We start from the raw sequence: 13,503 nt of genomic DNA, 5'->3' as shown, positions 1-13,503 counted from the left end.
AGACCAGGTACAGTTCTGGAAGCTAGGAATACAATAACAAATAAATAAGACTGGCACTTATGTTCTGTATTCTAATATATCAGTGGTTTGTATGCAGTTATTATATGATTTATAAGGCATTCTGTCTGTGCACTTAAGCAGTTGTAGGCAGCCCACTTATTGAAAATACTGTAGAGGTTAGAGTTGCTTATGTATTTAAAATAAAAACCCTTTCCTTTAAATGCATATTTTAAGACTCTTGGATTGCTTGAGAATTGATAATAAAGAGGAGTGAGCCATAGATCACAATGGAAAAATACTTAGTTTTTTTCTTTTTTGACGTGCAATGACTCACATCTGTGAAATGGCAAAACTCATAATAGAGATTAAAAAAAAATGAGTTGATGAGTTTTAAGTTTAAAGCATTAACCTGAAGCCTGGGGAACTCATCTGTTTTCATGATTCCTTCCATCTCTGTTTTTTTTTGCTTGGCATTTATTTCCAGAGCTAAGTAAATTACCTAAGCTTTCACCAGGAATAAGAAACTTATCTTCTGGCTGGGCGCAGTGGCTCACGCTTGTAATCCCAGCGTTTTGGGAGGCCGAGGTGGGCAGATCATAAGGTCAGGAGATCAAGACTATCCTGTCCAACATGGTGAAACACCATCTCTACTGAAAATATCAAAATTAGCCTGGTGTGGCTGTGTGCGCCTGTAGTCCCAGCTACTCAGGAGGCTGAGGCAGAAGAACTGCTTGAACCCGGGAGGCGGAGGCTGCAGTGAGCTGAGATTGAGCCACTGCACTCCAGACTAGGCGACAGAGCAAGACTCTGTCTCAAAACAGAAAAGAAACTTATCTTCTGACTCTCATGAGGATAGACTTGGGTAGTCAAGTTTTTGATGTTCAGACACACTTGATTCAAGAAAAAGTATTTTCTCTGGTTTTGGATCAACACCTCTATCCTTAATGCCCAAAAAAATTCCAAGTGGCTCTCCACCTCTACCTTTTGCAAGATGTTCTCAGCTTCAGATTTATTAGCGCATGCGTGCTTTCATGTACACACACATCTACATATCTCTTAAGCTTTCAGTCTAAAACAATGAATTGACTATTGGAACATTTCTCTTGATTCAAAATTATATGTTTTTTCTTTTATTGAAGTAAAATTTATATACGAGCAATGCACAGCTTTTAAGTGTAAAATTCTATGAGTTTTGACAAATGTTAACATCACCCAAATAGAACACCTGCATCACCTTAGGAAGATCCCTTATGCCTCATTTTTTTTTTAAAAAGAGCATTTAATATTAATCATTGCATAAAAAATGAAATGCCTTGAAATCATACAGTTATATATGAAAGAAACTTGAGAGGTCTTCCAAAATTTGAAAACATATTAAAAGTGTAAATGTTATTATCAGTAATAAACGCGAGGGTGGGATTTTTCTAAATTGTCAATAATAAAATTGTGATCAACCATGCTAGAGAAAAGACTGGGCTATCTATTCAACCCATAGAAAATGTCACACAATCAATCTACCACTTCACACCCACTAAGATGGCTGTAATCAAACACAAAAGCAATGAGTGTTGGTGAGGATGTGGAGAAATTAGAACCTTCATACATTGCTCTGGTAGGAATGTAGAGTGGTGCGGCCACTGTGGAAAACAGATTGGAAATAAAGTTATACAGTCATGATATAACCCATAATTTCTACTCTAGGTAGAATGGAAAAGAGAAATGGAAACATAACAGCTACATGAAAACTTGTACATAAATTTTTATAGTAGCGTTATTCCTAACAGCCAAAAAGTAGAAACAACTGAAATGTCCATGAACTCATAAATGGATCAATAAAATGTGGCCTACCCACACAATGGAATATTATTTAGCAATAAAAAATGAAGTTCTGATATATGCTACAATATGGATGAGCATTGAAAACATTATGATAAGTGCAAGAAGCCAGTCACAAAGACCACATATTTTATGATTCCATTTATATGAAATGTCCAGAATAGGCCAATCTGTAGAAACAGAAAGTAAATTAGTGTTTGCCAGGCACTGAGTGGTTTGGAGGAAAAAGAGGAGCGACCGCCAATAGGGATAGGGTTTCTTTAGGGGATGATGAAAAGTTTCCAGAATTGACTGTGGTGATGATTGCACCAATCTGTGAATATGCTAAAACACATTGATTTGTACTCTTTAAATGGGTGAGTTGTGTGGTATGTGAATTGGATCTTGATAAAGCTGTTTTAAAAAAATCTTTCCAATGAGATTATCAAGAGTATGTAGCCAGGCTGGGCACGGTCACTCACGCCTGTAATCCCAACACTTTGGGAGGCTGAGGCAGAAGGACTGTTTGAGCCCAGGAGTTGAACACTAGCCTAGCCATATAGGGAGACCCCATCTTAAATAAATGAAAAGTTAGCCGGGCCTGGTGGTGTGTGCTTGTAGTCCCAGATACTTGGGTGGCTGAGGTGGGAGGATTACTTGAGTCTGGGAGGTAGAGGCTGCAGTGAGCTGTGTTTGCACCACTGTACTCCAGCCTGGTCAATGGAGTGAGATACTGTCTCAAAAAAAAAAAAAAAAAAAAAAAGTATGTAGCCAAAATACTTGAGGAAAAAGTATTGCTATGGCTTGAATGTCCCTGCCAACATTCATGTTGAAATTTAATTGCCATTGTAATAGGACTAAGAGGTGGGGCCTTTAAGAGGTGATTGGGTCATAAGGGCTCTGCTCTCATGAATGCTGTTATTAAGAGAGTGAGTTAGTTATCTAGAGAATGGGCTTCTGACAAAAGGATAAGTTTGGACCCCATTTGCCTCCCGTCTCTTGTGCTTGCTTGCTATGTGATGCTTTCCACCATGGAACCACCCTCACCATGTGCTGTTGCTGTGCTCTTGGACTTCCAGCCTCCAGAACTGTGAGAGATTCATTTCTTTTCTTTATTAATTACCTAGTCTGTGGTATTCTCTTATAGCAGCAGAAAACAGGTGAAGACAAATATTACTGAAGTGTTTTAGGAAGTTTATTACTACAAAATATTATGTAGGCAGTAGATAAAACTATTGTGTGATTTTTCTGGATTTGGTAATGTTTGTGGGATTTGTCAACTCTTAGAAATTTGTATTTGAGATTTTTGTCATTCTAAATAAACGTTCATGTTGTACTAAAAAATAAATATTCAATAATCTGGGCTTTTCAGTGACCTTCAGAAATAGGAAGGATTAACTGTATGCATGAATAATACATGATGGAATTTCATCTTCCTTTTCATTTCTTCTTTTGACCTCCAGTATATAATGTCTTGCCTACTATATAGTCTCTCCACACCACATACATTAGGGCTCATGGGAAGAGGTGGGGGAGGAATATTTTATTGGATAAAAATACACTAGCCCATGCCTAGGTGGTCTGCGTGCCTCCTTTCTCTTTTTACCAAGGCGGGTGCTTGTGTATTCTGACACTGAACTTGAGCACTGGGGGCTATGGTAGCAGAAATGGGGATTCTTACTTCATTTTTAATATTTCCAAAAGCCTAACAAAATATTTACACACAAAATACATGCTGGCAAAAATGAAATGTCAATGTTTATTTGATTTGCTTTAGGCTTCATTGACTTAGTAGTGGTAACACTGGCTAATTTATGCTGATCAGAACCTCTAACCATTTTCTCTTTGATTATTTATAACTGGACGAATGAATGATTATTTAATATATGTGATCAGCTTTATAAGTACAATCTTAAAATATTTTGGCTTCAGGGATAAAACCAATTAAAAATTTCCTTTGCAACGAAAACTGGAAACACATTTCTGTGGCTTCACTTATGAAATTCTCCTTTATTGAACATTCACTATAGGCCAGGAGCTTTCCTTAATTTATCATGCTAATAACACTTCTGTATGGCATTATTAACCCAATTTTATAAATGAGGAAACAGAGGCTCAGATTATAGATGTCTATGCCCAAGTCCCTTAACTAGAAATATCAAGTAAATCTATGTCCACCCTGCCTCCTATATGATTACTTTTTTTTTGTTTATGAGTTGGTTAATTTCCCAGGTAAAGGCCAGTAGGCCAGTGGTCAAGCCTCAGGGTAGCAACTACATTTTGTACTGGGTCTTACTTTTGATGCTTTGCCAACAAAACCGTCAAGGAAGGCAGGAGTTGACTGGGAATAGGCACACTGGGACTGTCTCTGTAGGGTATGTACGCAAGTGTAAAGGGAGATCACAAACGAGAAATATGCCTGTATTCGTCCATTTTCACACTGCTGATAAAGACACACCGGAGACTGGGCAGTTTACAAATGAAAGAGGTTTATTGGACTTGCAGTTCCACATGGTTGGGAGGCCTCACAATCATGGCGTAAAGCAAGGAGGAGCATGTCACATCTTAAGGGGATGGCAGTAGGCCAAGAGAGAGCTTGTGCAGCAAGCGCTCCCATTTTTAAAATCGTCAGATCTCGTGAGACTCATTCACTATCACGAGAACAGCCCAGGAAAGACCCGCCCCCATAATTCAATCACCTCCCACAAGGTTCCTCCCACACACCTGGGAACTGCGGGACTTACAATTCAAGATGAGATTTGGGTGGGGATACAGCCAAACCATATCAATGCCCAAGTGACTGGGGTGCTTCCAAACCTACACATCTGCTCACATTGCTGCTCTGGCAGGGGGAGCATGAGCTGCGGACGTTTTTCTGAAGTTGGAGTGAATTTGTATAAAGGCATACACTTCCTCATGCTGGCTCCCCTGGTGGGTGTCCAAGGCTTCCTTTGATAGATGCAGATGGGGCAGCCAAGGCAAAGTAGGTGACTTATGTGGCCTTGGTGCATCTCAGCTATGCTCACCGGGCAGCCCATGCTGACATGGTGGGCGAGATCGTGGGGCCACCAGGGAACCTGACTCCACTCCCATCTCTAAGCTTGGCCAAGTCAGTCACTTCTCGTTATTGGGGCGTCTTCTACCTGTCACTTGAAAAAGACTGTTCTTTGGAACAATAAGGCGGTAACACATACACAGGACCACCCTGTAGCCGGCCACACAGGTTCCGCCTCCAGGTGCTTGGATCTACTTAACGGACCTCCCAGGGGGAAAGATTTGAGGTCTCTCCGTCCCTCTACCAGGGGAGGGCGCCGTTCCAGCCCTTGCCTCTGCGGCACAGATCAAAGGACGGAAGAAAAAAGGTGCGGGTCCGGGGCACTAATGTTCGAAAATGCAGTTTTAAGTGACCTCTCCCCGCGCACGCACTGTCGGTGGGGACAGTCCCGAGGCCAGGCTGCGGGGCGCCTGGGGGGACTCGCCTCAGGGGGAAATGGCCCTTTCAGGGCTCGACGGGTCCCCGGGACTAAACGCTCCGGCCGCGGATCGGTGCCGGGGGAGCCCGGTCAGAGAGGCCGGGACCCCGAGGGACGCCTAGGTGCGTGTCCCGAAGCCCGCGTACCTCCAGCCCCGGCGAGACGGCGCCCAACTCGCGGCTCCAGTCACACGGCCCTTCCTGAGAGGAAACACCAGGGAAAGCACCTCTCACTTTTCTCAGGGTGGGAAAACTGTGAAGGAAGAAGACAAAGCAACAGGCAGGTTTCCGCTCGCGGGCTGGAGGCTGGGCCCAGGGCGGGCGCGCGGCTGCGGGAGGCAACGGAGGGTCCGGGCCGCTCGAGGGCTGCACTGCGAGGGTCTGGATCGCCTCCAGCCTCCCCCGGAGGCCCCGCCCCTGCCCTGGAGACCCCGCCCCCGCCTCGGAGGCCCAGCCACCTCCCCCCTCCCCGAGGCGTCGGCCCCGCCTCTCCGCCCTCCGCCCTCCGCCCCCCGGGCCCGCCACCGCCGGCCCGCCTGCGCCGCCTTCGCTTTGACGTTAGTAGGGGCCGGGCGGGCGGCTGCCGCGGGCTCGCAGCCTCGCCAGCCTCCGCCAGGGTGCGCGCGGGCCGCCGCCTCTCGGCCGTCCCGGGAGCCCAACAAAGAGCACGCGGCGCTGGCCGCCGGCACTCGCGCCCTGAGGCTGCGGCCCCGGAGCGCCCGGCGGCGGTTTCGGCGCGCGGCCGGGCGGGCGATGGAAGATGGAAGGAAGGAGCGCAGCGGTGAGCTCCGGGGCTGGGGCGCGGGCGCGGGGTGCGCACGCGGCGCCGCTGTTCGACGTGGGGTTTGTGTTGCTTTGTCGCCGCTCTGTCCCCCAGGATCCCGGGGCCACCTGGGTTTGTGCTGTCTGGATAGGTGCAGGGTGCGATTTTTCTCTTCGCGCTTGCTTGCTTTGTGTTTTTTAGGAGCCCAGCAGGGTCAACTTTGTGGTGTTAAGGTTTAGGGGTTTTAGTTCATCCCTCGGCTTTGAAAACCTCAGACTTTGGAGAAAAGCTATCAAAAGAAGGCAACATGAAAGAGGACCTCGTATGCCGATCTTTCTTTGCCCGGTCAGCTTTTATTTAGGGACTATCACGTTTCTGTCAGAAAGAAAAAAAAATGACTAAACTAAACAAACTTGAATTGAGCGAGCAAACAGACAAGGGAAGATTATTCGGTGCAATTCCCAGGAGCTTTTACAGATGTTCAAGTCATTCTGTTTTACATGCATTTAACTTTATCCGCCGTTTTCAGCTTTCCGTTCTGGCGAATGATGTTCTGAATTTTTTTTTTTTAAACACATTAACACCGATTAGAGGACGTGGGTTTAGAATGTTGTTGGTGACCTAAATAATAAATGTTTCGTTTTGCCATTCCCCTCGATGTCAAAGGATGTTAAACGCCCACTAGGCAGAGGATGGAATGGGCACCACGATTTCATTTTCTAGACACTGGTTCTCCCGATAGTGGGATCCAGGATTTCCGCTCCAGAATAACTCTTGAGTGGGTCCAGGTGTTGGTGTAGGGAAGACGGAGATCTGGAAAATTACTGTAAGTGGGATTCTGGCAACAAATGCCTCAATGGGTTCGTTGTAATTGAGTATGTGCAAAGGATTTTGCAAAGCCCGGTAGCCAGGTGAGTAGGATAGGATTTCTGCTTTCAAGAAGCGTGCTTGAGAGCTTGCCTGGGAGAGACTTATGCGTAGGCTACCAGGGAGGATCTCAGAGGAAGCTTCTGGCCTCCGGGCTTGGAAGTTCTCAGAGAGGAGCTGGCAGTTATGCTGGACCTTGAAAGGGAGGGGTTGATTGGATTTTTGTGAGATGTGAGGGAAAGGATGTCCCCTGCTAAAGGAAAGGGAATTCACTTTCTACCCTTTTCCAAGAAATGATCCTTTCTTTTCTGAGAGTATTTACAAACCAAGAGATTTTCTTTTCAAAAAGTCATGAAATTCCTCTTCAGCAGTTAAAAGTGCAACATGCTCAACATCACCAGTTAAGCAAATGCAAAATAAATTAGCACCTTTTCAACCAGTTTTTAGTGGCTGGCTGGATGTCCTTCCACAACCTTTTTATATCCATCCACAAGTGATTTGTCTTGTAAGATATTTCATTAATAGAAGCTTTTTGTACTAAAAGGAGTAGAGTGGTATCAAGAAAGAGACTTGGATCTGTAGGTAGGACACCTAGCTTAGAGGCTTTGCCACTGACTGGGTGAGTTTTTGCCACTGTCTTGGGCAAATTATTTAACTTCTGTCGCTACAGTTTCCTGGTAGGGTGAGGGGATTAGGTAGATGCTCTTTCAGAGCCTTCTAGCCCTACCATTTGATATTTCCATGCCTAGACACGTTTTATGCATTACTTATTCAGTGACGTACTCTTAATTTCACATTCTAAATATCTGTTTGTGTGTTCTGTGAATGGATCAGCACTCTCATCCTGACCATTGAATGTGGGAGAGTGATTAGAGCTACAAAGCTAAAATAACCTTATTACGGCCAAATTCCGTGGTTGAATGTTGTTGTTGTTTTTTTTTTAAATGCGAGCATAAGAAGCTTGATTTGCCAATCTTAATGTGTGTTTTCTTTAAAGAAAGTTTTGTTGACACTGTTCATTTGTGACCAAAGAATAACATATACCTTATTATGTACATTGCACTTAAGCAATTCAATTCTGCTTTTAATCAGATACTAGTAATTTAAAAAATTGAGTAACCTTGGAAATTCTTACAGGCTAGTAAATCTTGGGAATTTGGAAATAAAAAAATAAAGTAAGATGGAAGTAGCTCATTGAAAAAGAAAAATTTAAAGGTACTTTCAGTCAATGGCTCTGTGCATTTTCTAAAACCTTGATATTTACATATTTGTTTGCCAGCCCTGATGGAAAATTATTTGAGTGGAATTTAGCGTGGCATTACATTGAAAAAACATGTCCATGGTACTACTACTTTTGGAGGTGATTTTTTTTCTTTTATAGAAATTCAGGTGTGATTTGTCATGCATTATTCATAAACTAAGACACCAGTGTGGTGATAGGTTAATTGCAGTCTTGGTTAAGAGATGCTGAGGCAAAACCATGTGAATATTAAAATGTATATCTGCTTTGGCTTAAAGACTGGTTTGTTTGAGGTTTACATGGGGTAATGTCATTTGGACATTATAAAAAGAGTGTCTTTGGGTTTGGGTTGGATTGGGAGGTGAGTTATGGATAGTGATCATTTCCAATTTTTGGAAAGGAATTCAGACATGATTGAAGTTGAGTCAGACTGTAAAAAATAATCTGGTGACCAAAGTCTGTGGAGTTTAGTATGTGAATCAGGCTTATAGGAGGCTGGGGGTCTAGTGTGACCTTGAATTACTGCTGTTGTGATTCTCACCATTTAGGGGTTCTTCCCGGACCGTCTGGGCCAAGCACAGAGGTCCTTGGCTTCCCTTTGCTAAGAGTGGAGGTGTTTTCACTTTGAATATTGCCTCTCAGTTCTTCCTAGTTCTTTTACAGTTAAACCAGCCTGGCTTTCATTTAGGAGAGTACAGGATCCATGTGAAATTCTCCAGAGCGTTTGTGCGGAGTGCCCATATCTTGACAGCTTGTGTTGTTTGTGATATTGTATGCAGACTCAGAGATTTGCTGGAAAGAATTTAAGTGGTGGCGTTATTTTTTCAAAGAGTGTTTCTGAGTTACGTTGACCATCTTTCAAGGACATTTTTCACAAGCTCCAAATTAAGTAGTGTTGTAGTGGCTGTTCCAATTTACAATGGAGAAAAAGGATAATTTGCAGCATATAGTTAACAAGTTATTCTTAAATCCAAATTACCAAATGTCCATGCCTCATTTGAAAATAAGGCATAACTCAACATTAATAATGAATCTTTGCATGCACTATCTTATTTATATAAAAATAATGCATGTCCCTGCAGTGCTTGTTTGCTCTACCAAAAGAAAGGTTTTTCACTGCGCCCAGAAGGTCAACAAACTTGGGCCCAGTTGGTGCCTAGTGGGCAGGGACTTTGTTGACACATCAGGGCACAGAGGTGGCAGAGCATTTTCTCTCTTGACACCAGTGGTGTGAGGGATCCGCCCCCTCTTCTCCGCTTCCTGCATGTCAGGCTGTGGCCATGGGAGACCACTCACTCCTTGAGGCTTACTTGAGGACCACTCACTCCTGAGCCATCTGGTTTGAAATTCCCTTTCCTCTGAGTATACATCAGTGAGATGAATCAGAATAATTTATACATGTTGAAGGATATTTTTAAAAGATTATTATTGGAGTTAGGGATTTAGGATAACTGGGAAAATTAACATTTTGACCTAAGCTGGTGTTCTTTCCTTACATAGTATTTTCACATGGGTCTTCTGAGAAAGCAGCATTTTCTACGTTTCTTGTTAAGTCCTGATTTTTCTGTTGTTGTTGTTGACACAAGATCTCACTCTGTCACCCAGGCTGGAGTGCAATGGTGCGATCCCAGCTCACTGCAACCCCTGCCTCTCAGACTCAAGCAATTCTCCTGTCTCAGCCTCCCGAGTGGCTGGGACCACAGACACGCCACTGCGCCCAGCTTAATTTTTGTATTTTTAGTATAGACGGGGTTTCATCATGTTGCCCAAGCTGGTCTCAAACTCCTGAGCTCAGGTGATCTGCCTTCCTTGGCCTCCCAAAGTGCTGGAATTACAGGCATGAGCCACCAGGCCCGGCCAAGTCCTAACTTTTGGAAAACGCTTATTTCGAGTGATATTTTCCTGGCATGAGGCGTTTTTACAATCACAGCTAATGTTTATTGAGTTCTTACTTGGGTTGTCTCCCTTATTCCCCATGACAACCCATGAGGTCAGTACTGTCATTATTTCCATTCTGAAGTCAGGAGTGGTTAAGGAACCTACTCAAGATCCCACAGTGAGTAAGTGGCAGAGCTGAGACTTTAAACTCAGGTCATCCAATTTTCTTAACCACCATTCTGTTTTTATGTCTCAAAGTTAGCATTGCGTGTTGCAGAAACTGAGCTCTTTGGCTCTAATGTTTAGATTATTCGAGTCTTGGAATCTGAATATTGGATGACTAATTCATCACCGACCATTATACATTTGTTGGCTTAATACTGGGACCAGATTTGTTGTTTGGCTCAAGAGATAGAAATGGTGTAATTAAACAACAACAACAAAACCCCTGGGGTGTCTAAAAGGATCTCTGTAGGACCACATGTAAGGAGTTCCACGTAGTTATATGTCATTAATTGGAATTCACAATAAAGCAGATTAACAAATTAAAATGGAATGTATTTTAATTTCTTTTTAATTTCTAATTTAATTTCTAATTGCATCACCTCACAGAAGTGATCTAGATGCTTCAACCACAGTGGGTGTTGACACAGTGAAGGCTGCTTTTCCTTGTTATTTCTTCCCATGAGCTGGGGCTTAGCGATTGTTAAGAAAAGGAGCTTGAAACAATAAGGAGGAGGATGGGGAATGAGCCCAGGGCATTCATAAGACCAGGCGGCAGCTGCTCCCTGTTTCCCTGGCCTTCTGTTCTCAGACCTTTGCTAAGAAAAAGTGAATTATAGAAATCGAGCAGCTTGGTTTTCTTATGCCTATTTGGTCTGTGGACAAGAGAAGTAGAAAATTTTAATAGAAGCAGCTGTAGCTTCTTTTGTTTGGCCTCTAGGAGATTACTGGTTAAGGGCCAGTGGAACTGCTTTTCTCTGTATATGGAAACTTACATGCTTTTTTGAATGTAGATTTTCAAAAACTTGTACTTTCAAGAAGTTGTTTGATAGGCACAGTTTTGATTGAGTCATAGGACACTGGGAGAGGGGAAATTTAGGTGTAAGAGTGATGGCACAGACGATGCCATTAGATGGCTGCTGTCTTTGTGACTGTGTTATTTTCTGGCAAAGTTATATTGGAAAAATGCTTGGAAATTGACAGCAGGCTTTGTGATCTTCCAGAGTGTCTCCTCTGACTCTGCCTTCATGTCCCTACAAGGTGCAAGTAGTGAGTGTTTGAAGAGGCAAGATATTTCTTGCGTCTGAAACTTTGTTTGAATAGCAAAGTTACTTTTGGGCAGATTTTTATGTTTCGCCGATTCATTTCTAGTGGCTACAAAAGGTCTGTGAGCCACCTTCCCCACCCGCTGATGCTTATATCTCCCTATAAAAATCTCCCTTGGCCGGACGCCATGGCTCCCGCCTGTAATCCCAGCACTTTGGGAGCCCGAGGCGGGTGGATCGCCTGAGGTCAGCGGAGTTCGAGACCAGCCTGGCTGTCATGGTGAAGCCTTGTTTTTACTAAAAATACAAAAATTAGCTGGGCATGGTGGCAGGTGCCTGTAATCCCAGCTACTTGGGAAGCTGAGGCAGGAGAATCACTTGAACCCAGGAGGCGGAGGTTGCAGTGAGCAGAGATTGTGCCATTGCACTCCAGCCAGGCAACAGAGCGAGACTCCCTCTCAAAAATAAAAATAAAAATAAAAATAAAAATAAAAATAAAAAATCTCCCTTGAAGAAAAATTAACCATTGCTTTCCATGAGCTAATATCTGAAAGTATCAAGGCAGAGTCTGAAGTACAGATATTATTATGCTGTTCATTTAAGCATTCAGCAAATATTAAGTGCTTACCTCGTGCTGAGCTCAGTGTACACTCCAAAAAACCTTGTCCACTGACCTAGGCAAACCTCACTTGGATCGTACTAGTGCGAGTCAAACTTCACAATCAGCAAATACTGAAACTACAGTACCTAAGAACTCAGAACTGGTGAACTTTATAGAATCGATGCAGTTACTGCCTGAATCAGCATTGTTCAATAGAGCTTTTACTATGATGGAAATGTCCCATATTTGCCCTGTCCAATAAGATAGTCAGTAGCTACATGTGGCTGCTAAGCATGTGAAATGTGGCTAGTGAGATTTAAGAACTGAATTTTAAATTTTATTTAATTTCGATAATTTAAATAGCTTCAGGCCGCTAGTAACTATTAGGGCAACTTTACAGCAAAAGTGCTTTTTTAATAGATGGCATTATCTGTCCTGGGCTGTCATTTCTCACTCTCTCTTTATTTATTTATTTTTTTTGAGACAGGGTCTCACTCTGTCGCCAAGGCTGGAGTGCAGTGGCAAGATCTCGGCTCACTGCAACCTCTGCCTCAGGCTCAAGCGATTCTCCTGCCTCAGCCTCCAGAGGAGCTGGGACTGCAGGTGTGCACCAATCATGCCTGGCTGTTTTGTATTTTTAGTAGATACGGGGTTTCGCCATGTTAGCCAGGCTGGTCTCAAACTCCTGACCTCAGGTGATCTGTCCCCCTCAGCCTCCCAAATTGCTGGGATTACAGGTGTGAGCCCCTGGGCCCAGCTGGCTGCAGTTGACTTTTTGTTGCAAGCTGTAGGTGGTTCCCTAATTTCTAGCCCTCTTTGAATCTGCCTAGTATCACAGTGAATAATCAGGTGGGCAGTGCTATATATCAAAGCTAAGGTGTTTTGGGGACACCTGCAGAGCTGTCTTGGAGGCCCAGTTGATTTTCATTGTAGATGAAATTGACAGGAAAAATGTCTGAATAGCATCTGTATTGGCAAGGATTGTGCTGAGTTTTAAAGATAGGTAAGTGAAGGTGCCCGTGTCCAGTGGTTAGAAATAAGGAACATTCTAATAAGGCAGTGGAACAGAGGAAAAAGGTCTTACTCTTTATCCCCAAATACTCTGTAGTGGCAAGTCTGGAAGGTAGACAGTCACATTCGCAGGCTCCAGGATTTCTTCAGAGTTAGCCATGTAGGAGTAGTCTTGAGGATAGCAGTGTGAAATTCTCATGGTTAGACCTCTGTTGAAATACATTTTAATTTTGAGTTGTAATTTGTGGTGGAACCACAGTATCAAGGCATAACAATACAAAAGCGTGGGGATAGGAAGAGGAGAAAGAATGACATCTATTTAGTATTTATTATGGGCTAGGTACTATGTGAAACATAGTATGTGTGAGTGTGTGCATGCATGCATCTGTATGTATTTATATATTCTTTTTTTTTTTTTTTTTTGAGATGGAGTTTCGCACTTGTCACCCAGGCCGGGGGTGCAATGGCGCGATCTCGGCTCACTGCAACCCCCGCCTCCCGGGTTCAAGTGATTCTCCTCCCTCCACCTCCCGAGTAGCTGAGATTACAGGCACGTGCCACCACACCCAGCTAATTTTTGTATTTTTA

At 43.5% G+C, this 13,503-nt stretch overlaps 1 protein-coding gene across 16 annotated transcripts in view; it reads left to right on the top strand.

Annotated features, from left to right (window-relative positions):
- Window positions 1–13,503, top strand: part of PSD3 (pleckstrin and Sec7 domain containing 3) — a 728,752-nt gene that overhangs the window by 238,366 nt on the left and 476,883 nt on the right. For 2 of the 16 annotated variants that reach the window (XM_016959169.4, XM_054657265.2), the window contains exon 1: window positions 5,883–6,068. The exons of the other annotated variants lie outside the window; for them this stretch is intronic. In XM_016959169.4, the coding sequence (XP_016814658.3) occupies window positions 6,048–6,068 (21 nt within the window). In that variant the 5' untranslated portion in view covers window positions 5,883–6,047. Of the gene's footprint in view, window positions 1–5,882; window positions 6,069–13,503 lie in introns of those variants that run through there. 16 annotated transcript variants of the gene reach the window in all.

The sequence above is a fragment of the Pan troglodytes genome, chromosome 7 (genome assembly GCF_028858775.2).
Source record: "Pan troglodytes isolate AG18354 chromosome 7, NHGRI_mPanTro3-v2.0_pri, whole genome shotgun sequence".
Lineage (NCBI taxonomy): Eukaryota > Metazoa > Chordata > Mammalia > Primates > Hominidae > Pan > Pan troglodytes.
The sequence above is the reverse complement of the archived record's forward strand: the minus strand, read 5'-3'. Positions and strand labels throughout refer to the sequence as shown.